Below are 19,422 nucleotides of genomic sequence, written 5' to 3' on the forward strand. Positions count from 1 at the left end.
TTCAAAACATTTTATTCAAAACATTCAATTCAAAACATTTCATTCAAAACATTTCATTCAAAACATTCAATTCAAAGCATTCAATTCAAAACATTTCATTCATATATCACGCCATTCAATTCATATCGATGCATTTCATTCACATATCGCGTCATAAAATTCATATCATCGAAATGTTGCGTAAACGGCGTTCCATATGACAACATGTAAGCCACAAAATGCTAAGCTGGCATCCATCCTCTGGTCAAGGTGGGCACTGGAAGAGAGAAGCCCTTGATTAATGTTAGGACCAATCAAGGTGCTTTAAACAGTCCTTGCTTTGTTTGTATCAAATCTGTTAGTGGCGGTAATTATCGATTGAATAAAAATAACAATTAAAAAAAAAAAGTCTAGAAAGACACACACAACAAATCTAAAAATTAAATTAAGTTTTACAAGAAAATGTAATGTCAACAGTGGTTGCATTATTCACTATTTATAGGTAATTTTTAAAAACTTCAACATTTTATTTGAAGAAATATATTTATACAAAAAGAAGAAATTATTACACAGTAACTATCAATCATACAATATTTAGCAGACATCCATTTTATATTAAACTCACAACCCCGATATTGTCATGTTACTTTTTATAGCATTTTCCACTGTGTGTATTAACCACCTAACGACAGAATAACATTATTACAACATAAATTGCTGCATAGCCGACCGTCTATATTCCTTCATAATGTTACCTATATCTAGGCTGCAAAGATATAGATCCGCAGTTGACCAGACTAATCACCATCGCCTGTCTGAAGTCAGACATAATCTAAGTTGACGTGATGAATGTACACGGCGCATATTTCACTACCTGAGAATACGACTTTAACGATAATGATGCATGAACATCAAGTAAATGACTTTCCAGGGAGCGATAAACTGTATTTGTTTTTCAAATCTATATCGGGTCTTCTACCTGTTAGTTCATTTTTACTTGGGAAGGATAAAGAGACGGAAAGATAAAACATTCAATGTAAAGGTACAGCTTCCAATCAATCTAATGTACAATGACTGTGGTGCTTATATAATGATTTGTGACTAACATTCATGTGAAATATTTACATGCACAAAATGACTAGAAGAAATTGCGATGACTGAACTGAACATAACAAGTTACCACATTTATTCAAATTATTTGAATAAATGCCCTTATTTGAATAAACGCCTCACCTCCCACACCTTTATAGAACATCGTTTGGAATAATATAGTTAATAGTTCATTCTTATATAGCGCATAAGCAAGCTCTCAACTCTGGAGTTCAAAACACCGGGGTTGAACAGCTGACCATTCTCCGGAGGGCAAACTGCGGAGGCACACCGGTGTCAAAATAGAGGGCGGTATTTACGATTACGATCACAAACCTTGGGGTGTCTTCGGCGATCACTGCAGAATTTTTGTGTGAAAGGGGTATAAGTGCCCTGACAACCGCAACTATCTAATACTGCTAATATACAGTACAAGAATGTTGGCCGAATGATTATCTAACTTCACACTACTACATAAAAAATATTTAAATGACCAATCATCTCTTTTTGTAATAAAAAAAAAACTTGATGCATGTGAATGCAATATTAGGACGTGACTGTAAACTCAAATGAACTTCCGATTCCTGCATTGGCGACAGACTAATTGGAAGTAACATTCTAAGCTTATTAGTTTCGGAGCATGCAATTATTCTAAAAAAAACCAAGAGGGGTTGTACACTATGCTTATTATATAGCTAAATTACAAAAGTTTGTCTAGTGGTCTAAAGCTACTATACCTGGGGTTGTATGAGCCTGTCTAAATTGTATTTTTCTAAATAATTAACTTTTGGCCAGTGTGTATAAAAATGCCCATCCTACTATACTAAACAAAATGTAATGGTTCGATTGACATTTGAAAAGATAACCAGTATAATAATAATAATAATCAGTATAAAAAAACACCACATATTATAAAAATTATAAATAGATACGCTTAATGCTACATTTTGTCCACAATGTATCAATATTGTAATACATCTGAACTTCTCCTTAATGAACTTTGTCATTTACAAACTGATTTAAAACCAAGAGAAATAGAAAGATCGAGTGTATTATGATAACATTACAATAACCCTAGGTAACATCTTGTCTGCTATAGACCGAAAACAAATTAGTCTGTAAAAGAATTTCAAAATCAGTGGTGATATAAATTGTTGTTTTTGAGTTTTGAAAGAAAGGGGGTTCCCCTTAGTCTCTTTTTACCTAAAGTGTCCCTCTAGGAATGTAGACAGAAGATAACTATGCACCATATCAATGTTTGAAATGGATAGGTAGGGGGTTTCCCCTCATGTATTTTCTCCATTGCCTTTTCTACCTTAGGGGCGTTATTAAGGAAATCAATTAAGAAGTATATGACTGGAATGAGTATGAGCATTTTTCCTTTAGGGTTTTTTTTTTGTTAATTATATATATATACATACTAAAAAGTTTTTCCTTTTATTATAGTCAAAAATTATAATCATAATCTATCTAATTTTAAATTTAAAAAGATATAATTTTAGTAGTATAATGTATACAAATTCTAACATATATTATATATACATACTGAAAAGTTTTTCCTTTTATTATAGTCAAAATTATAATCATTATCTAACTAATTTTAAATTTAAAAAGATATAATTTTAGTATTATAGTGTATGCAAATTCTAACTTAAATTGATGTTTAAAAAAAGATCATGACAGGATAGATAATGTTCATAATTAACACATCCGTTACCAGTTATTCTTTTTAAAAAATTGCGGAAGGATAACCATTGAAGTGTAAAGAGACATGCTAATAATACATTTTACAGACCTGTTTTTTATTTTCCTGCATAATAATGTGAAATTACTTTGCCATCATGATCACTTCATCATTATTGTCATCACTTTATCATTGCTGTCATCACTTCTTAATTTCTCTCATCATTATTCTCATCACTTCATCATTGCTGTCGTCACTTTATCATTGCTGTCATCACTTCATTATTGCTCTTATCCCTTCATCGTTATTCTCATCATTTCATCATTGCTGTCATCACTTTATCATTGCTCTTATCCCTTCATCGTTATTCTCATCACTTTATCATTGCTGTCATCCTTTCATCATTATTTTCATCACTTTATCATTGCTGTCATCACTTCATCATTGCTTTCATCACTTCATCATTGCTGTCACTTGACAGCACACCATCCCCATCACTTCACCATAATTGTCATCACTTCTCTATCATTTCATCATATCACCATCATTGTCACCAATTCATCACTTTTACAAACATACGTTACATTCACAATATTCATCAGTTCATTCAACAGTATTAAGCATATATATATATACAAAGTCTGTGGTGACTTACTGATGCTTTTAATTAAATGTTGAAACATTATGAATGAGCTAATATTATTATGCAAGATTTCTTATGTAATGTTTTATCAATAAACAAAAAATACTGCTACTTTAAACAAGCACTCAACCAAATGAATGTTTTAAACCACCGACCCATGACAGATTATGTCAGAGGTTAGAAGTTGCATAATTAGAATGTTGAGAACATAACACATGCCTGCAGGCCAATTGGCTAGACAACAGATCATACAGGTAACATTTCAACAGTTATCATTCAGTTATGACTCATGCAAATTATGTATCTGGAGTCTGCTTGAAAAACTGGCAACCAATCTAGAAATGAGGTTGTATACAGGGATACCCTTGAAAATAAGAACAAAGTTTGGTTTACAAAACTTCAGATAAATTACCTATTATCTTATGCGTGTTGTACTTTTCTATTTATTGTCTTTTCCTCAACTGATTAGGTAAATTCATACAATTAATTCTTTAAAAAAACCCATTAAAATCATACCTCTTTTCTAAGGCATATGAAATTAATGGATAAAAAAATAATAATAAATCGGAGTCTAAATCAGGTATTGTATGTGGTTGCTAGCGGCTTGAGCACTTTGAGTGGATATGTGTGCTATATGAATTATTATTATTATTATTATTCATTTTTTCCCCTTCTTTCAAAGTTACAGTATGTTCAAATGTTTCACTATAATATTTTATTTATACTGTTTTATATTATATTATTAATGTGTACTCTTATGTACTATAGATTGAATAATGCTGTTGTTAAACCATCCAACAACAACAATAATTTTTATTTGGCAAAATAGTTGCAAAGCATTTGCAAGTTTACTTGCTAGTTTGTGTAAATGTGTTTGCATAGTAATAAGCAAAATGTAGTACTGTATCAGTACATATATGACCAAAACATTGATGAGATAAAAAAAAAAAGTCAAAGTCTAAACCATTGTAAACAGAATACAATAGCTGTACTAAATGGAGATACATGAATTCAATGAATTTGTAGCTAGGAGAGGAAAAGCAGAGTAAGAAATGTTTAGTTTAGTTTAATCAGTACTGTATTGTGTATGAACATACAGAAGAAAGTCTGAGCTTTGAATTTAAAGCCATCGTGTCCATATAATAGCTTTACTGAAATATAGGATGAGCAGCAATGTTCAGTTTTTACGATTTAATACGATATTAAGGATAATATGACTGGCCATGGATATCTATTTCACTGTTTAAACAATTGCCTATGGTTATAGAGGTTATAAAATATTTGGTTTGGGAATATGTATTTGTACACTGGTATAATTTAATGAATAAAACAGGTTTGTTGGATTTTAAGGCGTTAGTTAGACACATTTAATGTATAGTATAGTAACTATGAATGAACATTGATATATACATACATATCACAGTGGCTTGGCTCACTATTTCTGAGTTTGTTTTATATTATCTGTCATATCAAACTTATTACTGGACCTTATGTTGTGTTCAAAATGATTTCAATGCTTTTACATGTCTCACATTTGGATTATAACCTGTAAAAATAATTTTCTGAATTATTTGAATGTATTCATACGAAACAAGAAGAACACAAATATGAAAGGAAGTCATTATAAAGTGATATATCTCATCATACACCTGTACCAGTATGTTAACAATACACTGCTTTGTTTATTCTGGAAAGAGCAAGATATCTATTCATACACCTGTACCACTATGTTAACAATACACTGCTTTGTTTATTCTGGAAAGAGCAAGATATCTATTCATGAATAAAAAGATTTAAAGCGGTAAAAAAGAAAGGTCGCAGACATTATTCACTTTGCAACATACAAAGAGTTAATTTACCTAAAAAAGAAGTGGGTCACATTTGCCAGGAAACTAGAAAGTTTTTTATCAAGGATAAAAAGATATGTATATGATCCTAGTATTATACATTGAATACCATGCTTTAATGCCATGATGTTATTATAGCCAAAGTGACAGGATTTAAAAGGAAAGAATCTGATTGGTTAACAGTAGCCCTTTCTAAAAACCAATAGAAACAAGTGTATAAAGTACTGTCTAGATATTATAGAAAGATGTAGAAAAAGATGATAGAAGAGGATATAAGATGTCAAGAAGGAGAGAGGATGAGAGGAAAGGAAAGGACATGTTTATAAGGAGAAAGGGACAGCATGTAAAGGAGAAAGAGAGTAAGTAAAGAAAGAGGACAAGATGTATATAGATGATAAAAAAGAGGAATGGATAAGAATAAAGTGGAAAAAAGAAAAGGCGAGAGGGTTAGCAAAGAAGAAGAAAAAGGAGATGTTGCAAAGAAGAAAAAGGAGACGTTGTAAAGAAAAAGGAAGAGGAGAGGTTGCAAAGAAGAAAAAAGATGAGAGGTTGTAAAGAAAAAGAATGAGGAGAGGTTGCAAAGAAGAAGAGAAGGGAGAGCTTGCAAAGAAGAAGAAAAAGGAGACGTTGTAAAGAAAAAGGAAGAGGAGAGGTTGCAAAGAAGAAGAGAAGGGAGAGGTTGCAAAGAAGAAGAGAAGGGAGAGGTTGCAAAGAAGAAGAGAAGGGAGAGGTTGCAAAGAAGAAGAGAAGGGAGAGGTTGCAAAGAAGAAGAAAGATGAGAGGTTGTAAAGAAAAAGAAAGAGGAGAGGTTGCAAAGAAGAAGAGAAGGGAGAGCTTGTAAAGAAAAAGAAAGAGGAGAGGTTGCAAAGAAGAAGAGAAGGGAGAGGTTGCAAAGAAGAAGAGAAGGAAGAGGTTGCAAAGAAGAAGAGAAGGGAGAGGTTGCAAAGAAGAAGAGAAGGAAGAGGTTGCAAAGAAGAAGAGAAGGGAGAGGTTGCAAAGAAGAAGAAAGATGAGAGGTTGTAAAGAAAAAGAAAGAGGAGAGGTTGCAAAGAAGAAGAGAAGGGAGAGCTTGTAAAGAAAAAGAAAGAGGAGAGGTTGCAAAGAAGAAGAGAAGGGAGAGCTTGTAAAGAAAAAGAAAGAGGAGAGGTTGCAAAGAAGAAGAGAAGGGAGAGGTTGCAAAGAAGAAGAAAGAGGAGAGGTTGCAAAGAAGAAGGGAAGGGAGAGCTTGTAAAGAAAAAGAAAGAGGAGAGGTTGCAAAGAAGAAGAGAAGGGAGAGGTTGCAAAGAAGAAGAGAAGGGAGAGGTTGCAAAGAACAAGAAAGATGAGAGGTTGTAAAGAAAAAGAAAGAGGAGAGGTTGCAAAGAAGAAGAGAAGGGAGAGGTTGCAAAGAAGAAGAGAAGGGAGAGGTTGCAAAGAACAAGAAAGAGGAGAGGTTGCAAATAAGAAGAGAAGGGAGAGGTTGCAAAGAAGAAGAGAAGGGAGAGGTTGCAAAGAACAAGAAAGAGGAGAGCTTGCAAAGAACAAGAAAGAGGAGAGCTTGCAAAGAACAAGAAAGAGGAGAGGTTGTAAAGAAGAAGAGAAGGGAGAGCTTGCAAAGAACAAGAAAGCTGAGAGGTTGTAAAGAAGAAAAAAGAGGAGAGGTTGCAAAAAAGAAAAAGAGGAGAGGGTTAGCAAAGAAGAAGAAAAGAGGTTGCAATAAAAAAAAAAGAGAGGTTGGATAAGAAAAAAGAGGATGTAAAGAAGAATGAGGAGAGGATGTAAAGAAGAATGAGGAGAGGATGTAAAGAAGAATGAGGAGAGGATGTAAAGAATTTAGGATGGAAAAAAGTATAAAAAAGGTGTTAAGAAATCTGGATTTAACATAAATAAATGTATAGACATATCATAGCGTGAGAAGCTTAAAACATTACTAAAATACAAACATTACACTAAACTAATTCATTCATTTATATAAAATTTAAATACAGTGATGGCAGATGTTTATGTCAGACATAATGTTTTACTAACGATTAAACGAGAAGAAAATTGAACCACAATCAATAACGCTCCTCCTAAAAACTGTCTAGACACACGAATAATAACAAAAACATAATTTACCAATCAACAATTGAAATAACATGACTGTATAATCTGTTTATTTGGAAGTGAATGCAAACTTCATGATCTTAATCTCCCTATTCATTATTTTCTGTATTATTCATGTATTAAATTTGTAAAAGATTACTCTGGAAAACAATGTCTGGAAAAACATTTCATAAATTGTATCTCACATGAATTGATTATTTAATAAAGTAGTGTAAGTTTATTTAAACTACGCAAATATAGTAATAATACAGATCATAATATGAAATTGTAATTTTGACAAAGCGGCATGTGTGTGTGTGTGTGTGTGTGTGTGTGTCTTTCAACAAGATGTTTTATTAACTACCTCGTTCATTGAATAAGAAACGAACCATTCATTCCTGTGTACTGAATGCGCATATGCAGGATCAAATTTTTAAAAGGGGTTCGTTTTTCCAGAAAATAAAAAATCGTCACAAGCTAGGCTGCTAGGCCTATATACCATGAATTTCTCTCTAGTTCAAAAGAGCACTTCAAGGCAAAAATGTTTGTATTTTTGTGAGGGTCCCTAATTATCAGCTTCAGCTGGATGGACCACCCTCATAAAAAATTGTTGAACAAATACCCCAGTTCCCCCTCCACCACAAGCTACGAGCTTAATGATACAGAGCTCGCTACAACACTATTCAAACGATAGAAGGGAACGTGGCCTGGTGCCAATGGCCTAAATTGAACACCCTTTAAATAACAATTTTGTATGCACAAATAATATACACAGAGAACAACCTGGAATTGAATATTCTTATTTATATGGAGGTTACTGTACATTCTAATCAGCAAAACTGTCAATAAGTTTACCCATACAAGACAGCCTGGAAAGTGATACTATTTCCTAATCAATATTCTATACCATGGCAACAATAAAAGAAAAACATCTCATTCTCTCATTAAGAAGAATGAAACATACACAAGCAACATAATATTTCAATTATTCAAAGTGAATTATTTATAACCTATTTTAGTATTGTAAGTGCCTCATGGTGTTTTAATTTCAAACATGCTCATATTGTAGGATAAGTGCCACTTTTTGGATAAGTGGCTTTCCATTACTACTGCATGGTATTGTGCACGTACAAACCTGAGAATAATTTCCAGTTGCCTTTTACACACACAAAGAACTCTGGATGACTACTATTGTGAAATTCTTTCAAATTGTTTTGACTGAATATTATAAATTTGTTTAGCAAATCATTATGTGGCTCCAAGGAAGGAGTGAAAATAATCATTTTTAAAATCTTTTCCTATTAATCTTTTCTAATCATGATTACTGATATGATTTAAAGGTTGGTTTCCACTAGGACGCAATGCAAAAACGTAGGCGCATTGTAAATAATTTGACCAATTACAACGTAAAGGATTATCACAAATCCTGTAGAAATATTATGAAATCTTTACATTATTACGTTATGTGACAAAAACATTTGATGTGCCCATAATATTGTATATGGACATGATGATGTCATATATCACTACCATACTTTGACATATCAACGACACATTTTAAAATTACTTATGCACAATCAGACAAAATTCTTTTATTAGATGATATTATATCTGGACAATGCTTAATTAATATATTGAAAATGATGGATAAAGTGAGAAAATAAATGGCCAACAGAAATGTCAACTGTGTTGTTATGTTGTGAAGTATACTCTATTATCTGTCTAGACAGGATTAATTTGTATGTCATATTATATACTGTCTGATGTTGCTAAAGCCTAGTTCTAAGTAAATGACGGGCTTACGAATGACGAGAATGACGAATTTAATGAGATTGAGAATGACAAATTTTAACGAGAATGACGAATAACAAGAATCACGGAACATTTCTTCTAAATATTTATTTTTGAAGAAGAATTCTGTGGATATTATAATTTATGAAAAAACATGAAAACTTGATTTAAAAATCATCAAATTTTACAATAATTTTCAAATTATTTTTGAATAATAAAACATAGACATTTTATGTGTATTTAAATATGGTAGTGTTTATTTATAAAAATATATTGTGATAATGAACTAACCTGTGTAACCATTGGTGTGACACTAATCATAGCACTCAGATATATAATATATACTGTTGAAATAGTATTCCACATATGTTAAATGGTCTACCCAATATGTTATACTTATATTAATCTATTTTTTTATTTCATCGAGGTTGTTTCATTTTTAGGAAATTTAAAGGTTGTTCTAATATTTATAATCGATTATAAAAGCAATAATTATAATAAACTCTGTATTTCTCAATAAATGATATTCTCTATGATGCTTTTATTTGAAAGTTAATTATTTAAAAAAATATATATATATATATATAATATGTATGTTACATGGTATGTCTAAACAACAAAAAATTAATATATATATAAAAACACATCAGGCACAGAACATTAATTCTAAACCGCCCGGTAATATACTTAAATTTATTTAATTAATTTGAAACGATAAAGATGAGGAAATCTGTCACCCCAACCGAGATTCGAACCCGGAACCTTCTGCTGGATATGCAGATGTCCTAACCATTAGACCACTGGGGCTTTCATGGTATTGTTATATATATATACTTGATAAAATAACATAACATCACCATATAATAAATAAAGCAAATCATTGTTATATATTGAAATTATTAATCACGATTATTTATTATAGCAACAATACTTGGATGTGAACAGCGTGAAGCTGTTAGAGCGTGAACCGAAAGTATTTGATATGCCCGAGCATTGCCTTATCCAATATTATGTTGTGATTAGATATGATACTGTATCATCTTTCAAATACACAGACATATTAGTAATTGCACACATTCAATGAAAAACATTCTCACGATAAAATATCACCATCGGCAACAAAAAAACAATGTATTCATATAAAAAGAGCGCTCTCATTAACAGAATGTGAGAATTTTTAATATTAAAATATTTCTTTTTTACTAAAAATTTGTCGTGAATGAAATGGTGTAGACTAAGAGTACCATCAAGGTTACGGACAGCACAGTACGGTCCCACAATGCATATTTAAATATAATGACGACAAACACAAATAATTGTATTTTCGAACAACTGGGAACACCTAATCACACTTATCCTCTTAATAATTTTTGTATTTTGTAAATCCTGTATATGCATTTTAATCTGTATATTTTATTGTATCATGTATTTTATTTTGTGTTCTAGCATTTTACTGATTTTATTCTATTTTTATATTAAGTTGCCATAAGAAAAACCAATTTCAAATCTTTGTTCGTTGAATTATTTGACAATAAATTTATCTTGTATCTTGTATTAACCCAAATTCAAAGACACTTTATAAAGTAAAAATTAGATGGCAAAAAGGCTGTGATGATGAATTTCTTGTTTGTGCTTTTTAAATAAAGCTCTGTTTACATTATCAAACTTTATGTGACTAAAAAATATGGTGATGATGATGATGTCATATCACTACTAAATTTTGGCATATTACTACTATATTTGGGCATATCACTACCATATTTGGGCACATCACAGTTTGACAGTGAAGACGGAGCTTAGTTAATTTTGTTAATGTTTGGCAATTTGTCTGTCTATCAGTATACTGACCAGAAGGACATTGACATTTCATTAATATATGGTAAAACATTATTACGCATGGTCACATTCTCAAATTCCTAGAATGTTTATTTCTAGAGCACATTAAGATAATTTGTCTGGCTTTAAATGAGAACCACAGACGAAGTATTTACTCACATATATGAGTGGGATACAATACATAGGTTTAATAAAACATTGTGGGAGTGTGTTACTGAAATGGAAGTGGAGGTTGGCAGTTTGAATCCTTTCAGCTGATTCACATTATCGTAGGCAAATTCCATGATACAGCATCTCATGTATTATAGACCTTCCATGATATAGAATCACATTACCTTAGTGTTACTGAATTCACCTATGTTACTGGACAAATAATGTCATATGCTGGTATACAAATGTTTGCTTGTATCTTGGACAAGACATTTCAGGTTCATTTGTCTTTCCTCACCCAGGGATATCAATAGGTACACGCTGGAAGCTACCTATGAAGGATTAGTGATTCTTAGAGAGCTACATAAACTTATGAACAATGCTTTTGGAAGGCACAAGTCTTCAACAAGGATTTTCACTGCTTTAACAGGCATCATAAAAAAAAATCTTTTATGCATATATCTGTGTCATTATAAATATCTTTACATCTCACAAGTAGAATTTGATTCCAAGCCTCCGGCGAATCTAATATATGATATGCTTAACACTGTCCATGAGTGCATAGAATAACAGAGTAAAATACACTCAACAAAAGTGTGTGACAAAGCTAAAGGGAAGTAGACAGTAGCAGAGGTTATTCAAGTTCAAGCTGTCTGTCTCATCGATACACTTTGACCTTTATGAGTGGCTTCTATATTTCACTAGCAATTATGTCTGGCAAACATTTAAAGAGTATAAATATACTTCTGGAAATCTGATTTGAATATAATGTGAGGTTTCAAAATAGAGGGGGTAGCTACTAGAACATGCTAAAATGTACAATACAAAACTATTGATTTTTTATTGGTAGATTTTTTAGTGTAAAGATTTCATATTCTGACCTTTATAGTTTTTCTAAATTTGGCACTAAATGACCATTTTTTAACTGCATAACCCAATTTTAATAAAGTAATAATAAATATTTTGTAGATACCCTTACCTTTAGACAGCTTCTCCTTCTAACTTGATAGTCAGTTTCTCGTTTAAACTTGTTTGGATGACCACCATTCCGGAATATTTGCCAGAATGAGTAGGCTTGAAGAAGATCGGAAGACGGGCGTATACCTGGGACTTGATTACATGCTTGAAGTGTTTAATTGCAAATGGAGGCTTTGGACTCAGAAATTTAACCTTAATGGTGGAAATGAATAGCATTTATCCACAGTTATTAGCAAATAGCTATAAAGATGTTGAAAGGTACTAAAGAGATTATAGACGTCTTAGGTGAGTTTCAACAAGGAAAGGGCATGTGACAAGACCTTTAAGCAGACCTCAAGGTGCCGAGTGAACAGACTTACAGTATATAGATTGACTTACATTATATAGATGGACAAAAAAGCATTTATCTACAGTCAGTTAAGGGAATGGTTACATAGATGTAAAAGAGGTCTCCATCCAGGTAAATCTTTTTGATACTGCAGCTGATAGTCATAGCAAATCACAAAAAAATTTGAATAAAAATAATTGTCTACCTCTTGATTGTGGTGTGATCTGTTCCTAATGGCCACTTTCAGCATGGCAGTTGTGTTTATATCTGTGGCAGGAAAGAACAGTTCTGATTCTTCAACTTCAATCCCAGAGTTTGGCTTGACATTGTTATCCTGGCAACTAAAGACAATCAAATAAGAGGATATAAATAAAACTATGCACTAACTTTTCCTCATGGAGCCAAGCTAATTGCTCAAATGGTGTAAATGTAAAAGGGAAACAACCTGCGACTTGCAACCTACTGGGCTGAATTGCGCACAGGTGTGGACGACGCATACCACAACTTTCTTCTCCCCTAAGGGTCCCTTCGTGTCGAGTGCTGCCACCAAACGGCGCCCATTTGTCTGTCCACAATGACAGGAGCTGCATGAATCAGTACACCCTACTCTTCCAAAAGATTTACTGGGTTCTTTAAAGTGCACACAAGCCAGATGTGTTCATGTTTTGCTCTATGCTATCCAATCCTCACATAATGTTTACTTATATTCAGCACATTGAGGAAATGTGTGTTATTTTCTTGGGACTTGAATCCACAACCTCCTGATCACTAGCCTGGTGTTCATAGCTCCAGAATATCAAGCCTAACAAGAATTGTATTTCTATACTGTCCCATAATGCTATCTATTAAAACATATATTTTAAATTTTGTCACAAAATGTGAAAGTACCTTTTGCCTTTGGTAGGATTGTCAGAATCGGCTTTGCCTCCAACCACTGCAGATTTTAAGTGTTGTGCATCCTCAGTTGGTTTTTCTGGTCCATCCTTAGAAGCAACAGCGGTCATTTCAATTCTGATTGATTGCGTTTCGGACATTCGTTCTCTGGGTTCATACTAAAAAGTAAATTAAATAAAATTTATGAGAAAATTAATGTATGACTTAAATTACAGTATTTTAACATAATAATAATATGGATTTATATAGTGCCACACATACCACTCAAGAGTGCTCAAGGTGTGTTAAAAAAACGAAATTCAATAACAGTATCTGGCTTAATAATACACAATGTCTTTAAAAGGTCATGTAGGCCTATAAATAGTATTTTAACACTGCCTTTTGCAATTTGATGTATTTTTCTTGTTGTTTTATTGTCTTTAAATTATACCAAGCAAAATGAATTTCCAATTTAAAGTGGACCAATACAATTTCCTCAGTTTTATAAGCAATAAACTTAACTCATTTGAATGCTAAGCACTGAACAAATGTGGCACCATTGGTAGAAAATAAGCAAGAATTTCATAGTGTATGTTCAAATGAGTAATTTTTATTAATGTTAATATTTTTATGGGTATGGTTAAAGGTACCATATTGGCATTCTATTCATTTTCAACTCACCTCCAGATTCCAATACTGTGAATACTTTCCGACTTCTCTTGGGATAAACGTTACCAATACCTACAAAATGTAATTCCAAAATATTACTTAACATTACATAACTTTTTGCATTACATCATTTTACATTTATATATTTCTATAACATTAATCATAACCACTTTACATACTATGATAACATTGCTTAAAATAAGTAAGTACATTACATAACTTTAATATAGTAATATTATACTGTATGAAGCTCTGTCTACACTATCAACCTTTCGGTGACAACAAAATATGATGTGCCTATATCTGGACATGCTGATGTTATATCAATACCATATTTGGGCATATCACTACCATATATGGGCACACCCCACTGTTTCTGTCTACTACTTTGACAGTGTAGACAGAGCTTGATATGAATATTCAAAAATTTACTTTAAATTCTTGTCCTGACAGAATAGATCCGGATTGCTTGGCGAATCTGAAGGCTGAATAAGTAGCACGGAAAATGTCACCGCCTTCTTGCTTTACGTAAGCCGGTGCAAATGATGACAAACACCAGCGAAGAACCTCATTAGTCATGCTTTTAAACTCAACAGTTGCCTCTGTTACAGCAGGGAAAAAAGATTATGAAGAAACTGTAAACATACTACTATTCGCCCTCAAACTTGTATTAAGCTCTCTATAGACCCACACCCACCCAGTACACTAAAGCTCTGTCTACACTATCAAACTAGTTTGACAAAACAAGTGTGATGTGCCCAAATATGGTAGCGATATGACATCATCGTGTCAGTTATGGGCACATCAAATTTTTATGTCATATAAAGTTTGATAGTGTAAACAGAGCTTAAGAGACGATACCCTAATCTTTCCGAATTATTTATCATGCATGTGCAGTGTATACACAGGATCACCACATTTACAATCAGGGTAACATGTCTTGACAAGGATACAAGCAAGATGGGAGACAGGTCTCAAAGCCCTGCATCTCACATGCTAGTCAAATTTCCACACAATTATGCCATATTGGTCTTTCCATAAAGGCACTAGGATTAACTTTCGGGGCAGCAGAAAATGAGCAAAGAAGAGCTGACCTCCAATGTCAATGTAAAATAATTAATGAGGAGGAAATTAAACAAATATAAAGAATAAAAAAAACAATTTTAATCACTTTTTTAAGATCTGTTAAATGGAGAAAAAAGGTTTGAAATGTATGTACAGTATATACAATCTTATGAATACCCTTTGTAATTTTTTACCCTAAAGAGGCAGACCAATAATAAGTAATTTATCTATGTCAGAAATCGATTATACGACAATAAAAGTGGAACAAGTCTTCGAAAGACAAAATAAAATACTAGACCAGAACAAACCTACCTGATATTTTGCCAACTTGCGTCTCTTCAAATGTTACTGTTCGTAATTTCAGTTTAATTGGTTCTTTTATTTGGAGGTTGGGCACTCCAATGACATCTCCAGGAGTGGCTGGCTGGTTGTCTAACGATGTCAGATGACCACGGGATGGATAAATAGATGTGTCCATTGCTATGTCTTGTCTAATCTGAACTTTAATTTCCTAAAATAAAAATAACATAATATGAATTACTTTTAAAGGTTGAATTTCTTTTAAGGTTGATTTACCAAACTAGCAGGGGAAGGGAGGTTAGTTATTTTAAACGCTAAGTAATTTAGAGAATATTTCAATGTTACCAATAGTTTTCTTAATTTTCAACAAGGCATACCTCCTTCTTTTCGACACCCCTATTACTATAAAAAAAATGACGGAAAATACGGGCAACCCCCTACGCAAGTCACAACATATCATTTATTTCGCCAATATACAGTACAGTACAAAGTAAGACATAAAAAAAAACATTACAAAAGTAAATCAATGAGGCCGGATTACCTAAAAGTTATAAATAAAAATAACCGTCGAGAGGCTCTCTACATCGAAATACTTACATAAAATGAATTACACACACAAAAAACATGAATTCCTATAAAATTGAGATAAAACTATAAAATTCTACAATTGATTTATATAAAACACTATTAATGGTACACTTCTCGTGATCCAGGTGTTTCCTTTGGGAGTTCTACTGTAAGAATGATCACATAGTCTAATGCTCTGTCATCATGTCCATATATGGTATATATGATATGCACATCACATTTTTTTTCACATAAAGTTTAATAGTGTAGACAGAGCTTTATACAATTTTATTAGTAATCAGTATCAGTATAATAAACTATGCAATAAAAACAATTGTTCTTTGCGAATAATTAATTAGACACACCTTTAGATTGCCATCACATTTAATGTAGACACTACCTCCCCAAGGTAGCTGCACTCCTCTAGATGCCAGTGATGGACTTGGACTGACCAGTACTAAGATCTGACTACGAGGTTCAACAACACCAGTCTGTGGGGTGACTGTCAAGCAATGTCCAGGCCAGGTCAGCTCAAAGCTGCAAATAATAGTACAAACATGTAGGAAGTCAATTGAAAGTGTCACTCACCATTGTTAATGAAAATAAAAACATTTACAAAAGACAAATTTAACCATTAGGATGACTATAACGAGGCATTTAATAAAAAGGCAAATTGCCTTAAAATGTAAATGTGACATGTTTCGAGAAACTATTCTCATCATCAGAACAGTAAACAACGCCTAGAGTGCTTATATACCAATAGGACATATTGTATGTAAATAAGTAATTAGCATAATAAAACAAGGAAGGAACAAATTTAACCACAGTCACCTACCTGAGTGTTCTATCTGTTGAATTGATGACTTGAACCCGTCCCTTGCTGACAGATTGGGATTGCACATGCAGTACTAGATGTTCTGGTTGAATGCTCCATGTAGACGATTCACTGGATGTAATTGGTGACGAATGCATTGCTTTATGGGATGGTGGCGCCGGTATGTCTTTTATTGGAGGCGAGTTTGACATTATCTCAGACCTGTGCACAAAACAATACTTAGATTTAGAAAGTTTAGTTCTTACCCTCTGTCAACACTATCAATGGACATGATGATGTCATATCACTACCATATTTGGCATATCACTACCATATTTAGGCACATCACACTTTTTTGTCACATAAAGTTTCATAATGTAAGTGACATCCTTGTGGGTGTATAAAAAAATTATAAAATTAATCAATAAAAACTACCATCTCTCTTTCTTCATTTCCTTCATTTTAGGAAACCTTGGCATTTCTTCATCAACCTCTTTTTTCAACGTCCAATCACCTTCATACTGAATGCTATCATTCACTTCTTTTGAAGCGCCGATAAACGACACCATTATACGCGACATGCATGAATAGAACAACTGCTTGTCGTTTGGTGAGGGGGAAAGATTAAACTTTTCTTCAACTTTTTCTTCATTAAGAAATGGCTTATCAAACACGACCTCTTTCAGTGGATTACTGCCGGACAAAACAACCTTTTTTGCAGTTCCTGTTTTCTGGGCTCTGTTGAAAATAATTCATGTATATTGTCACTAGTTTTTCTTACATAGAAATTATTCTGAATTCTGTCTTACTATAGAGGATTTAAAACTTTTGAGAAATTGCATAGTTCAAATTTGTATTTAAATTGAAATGAGTTTTTTTTATACTGTATTTTTCAAATTGATAACTTCTTAAAATGAGATTCTCTACATGAAAGAAGTTGCTGGGAGTGGAATTGTCTCTCTGTCTAGTGTAGTGTCCCGTATATGGACATGACATCATATCACTACTATATTTGGGCATATCAGTACCATATTTTCTGTCACATAAAGTTTGAGAGTGTAGATAATGCTTTATGAGAACAAATTATGACATATGACAGGACTTGAACCCAGGATTCACTTACTGTCTATACTGATGTCTTGTGATCTCATCTCCGTAGAAGATTCCAATGGCACACAGCAGATGAGACTGCTTGGAGCAGAGTACTGAATCTGTCTTTGTTAAGTGTAATGTCAAAGTGATTTTTTGGAGCTTTTCCCTCTGCAGGATGAACTCATCTGGTTTGATGGTAATTCTCTTTGATTCCAGCTTTTCACTTGCTTTTAGATCTTGGATAAAATATAAAACAATTCATTTTCGATGGTTATAATACCACATTTCTTGTTTGCAAGAAGCGAAAGACCTAAACAAAAAATTTATTGAAAGTCCGACGAAGGTGCATAGATATTCTTGCAAAAAAGTCTAAACTTTTAGTCAAACTTCAACTTAGCATAGAAACTTACCTGCAAAAGGTATTATTTTTACAAAAGCGGTTCTAGAGCCTGTATTTAAGGCTTCAAAGGAAAGGGTTCGAGTCTGTCCAGCTACCACATTCATTACATTTGATAGATATGTATCGCCAACATGTGTAAGTCCGCTTAGGATGATGTTGCTAACACCACCATATCCAGACAAAGGAATCTAAAACAAATATAATGACAATCAGACATTGTTCAAATATCAAGTAGTAGTTCAGAATGGATAGGTTTTTAATAGTTTTTTCTTATACTGTATATGTATTTCTATATTAATTTATTTGATAAAACTTGAATTTCATTCAGCATCTTACTGTGAACTTAGTGTTGCCTGTGGTTGGTCTGATAACCAATGTTGCCTTCATTGTGTTCTCTGATGTTGGGGCAAAGAGAATGTGCACTGGTATCTGTTCTGAGGGCTTTAGAACAACATGGCGGTTGTCTGTCAACTTCTCCTGCTGTCCGAAGGAACTTTGAAGCTGTAAATGATTTGGAAAAAATACACTCTTTTTAAAAATGTCATACGCATCCAACAGCAAGTACAAATTCCCCAATAACAAGATGGATAAACTATTTTATAATTTAACATGTTTATAAACTACATCTCATTTGAGGCTTAGGGAGTGGAGTTGAAAGAGTGGTGGGTTACAACCATGGCACTAGGTAATTCAGGAAAATTGTTTGGGGTCAAACAATGTTTTTTAAATTCAAGTAGTACCCGCTGCTTCTATGAGCTAGAGACTAACCATAGTCATCAGCTTGGTGCTCTATGGATGGTTAGTGATCTTGAGGTCGTATAGAATCATTTAGGGTCGCAGACCACGATTTACAGAACCTTCACTTAATCCATACCTGAAAGTCATCAGTATTGCCTTTAATTGATAACTTCAACTTCATCATTTGAGAGTCAGAGTCATTCTTTAGTACTATCTTCTGCTGGAGAGCTCTGCCAACAGGGACACCTCCCCAGACCACAAACTGCTTAGTGCATAGAATAGGTAACATAGATGGTTCTTTTGAGATTGGAGAAGTGGTTGTAGCTTTACCTAACATAACAACCTCATAGTGTGGACCATCTGGTAAGACTTGGACGACAAGTGTGCTATAAAACATAAAAATATTTTACATAATTAAAATATGCAATTTATTTTACCTACAGAAAAATTGGCTGAAAATGTAAAAGTTATTTTCAGGAAACAAAGCCATAAATGATTATTCTGTATATATGCAA

At 33.0% G+C, this 19,422-nt stretch overlaps 2 protein-coding genes across 6 annotated transcripts in view; one reads left to right on the plus strand and one right to left on the minus strand.

Annotated features, from left to right (window-relative positions):
- Positions 1–19,422, minus strand: part of LOC140056508 (uncharacterized) — a 49,464-nt gene that overhangs the window by 10,333 nt on the left and 19,709 nt on the right. For 3 of the 5 annotated variants that reach the window (XM_072101900.1, XM_072101903.1, XM_072101901.1), the window contains 13 exons: positions 19,044–19,293; positions 18,506–18,670; positions 18,180–18,357; positions 17,801–18,005; positions 17,113–17,415; positions 16,699–16,899; positions 16,229–16,400; positions 15,309–15,507; positions 14,364–14,533; positions 13,944–14,003; positions 13,278–13,441; positions 12,595–12,730; positions 12,063–12,253 (listed from right to left, as the gene is read on the minus strand). In XM_072101900.1, coding sequence (XP_071958001.1) covers positions 12,065–12,253; positions 12,595–12,730; positions 13,278–13,441; positions 13,944–14,003; positions 14,364–14,533; positions 15,309–15,507; positions 16,229–16,400; positions 16,699–16,899; positions 17,113–17,415; positions 17,801–18,005; positions 18,180–18,357; positions 18,506–18,670; positions 19,044–19,293 — 2,392 coding nt within the window. In that variant the 3' untranslated portion in view covers positions 12,063–12,064. Of the gene's footprint in view, positions 1–10,899; positions 11,416–12,062; positions 12,254–12,594; positions 12,731–13,277; positions 13,442–13,943; positions 14,004–14,363; positions 14,534–15,308; positions 15,508–16,228; positions 16,401–16,698; positions 16,900–17,112; positions 17,416–17,800; positions 18,006–18,054; positions 18,358–18,505; positions 18,671–19,043; positions 19,294–19,422 lie in introns of those variants that run through there. The other 2 variants (XM_072101902.1, XM_072101904.1) reach the window with 2 other exon arrangements.
- LOC140057602 (uncharacterized) lies at positions 4,986–7,345 on the plus strand. Its single transcript, XM_072103318.1, is given in 2 exon segments — positions 4,986–5,781; positions 6,034–7,345. Coding segments are annotated over 2 exon segments (666 nt in total). The 5' UTR covers positions 4,986–5,649; the 3' UTR covers positions 6,568–7,345.

This window comes from Antedon mediterranea, chromosome 8, assembly GCF_964355755.1.
Source record: "Antedon mediterranea chromosome 8, ecAntMedi1.1, whole genome shotgun sequence".
Lineage (NCBI taxonomy): Eukaryota > Metazoa > Echinodermata > Crinoidea > Comatulida > Antedonidae > Antedon > Antedon mediterranea.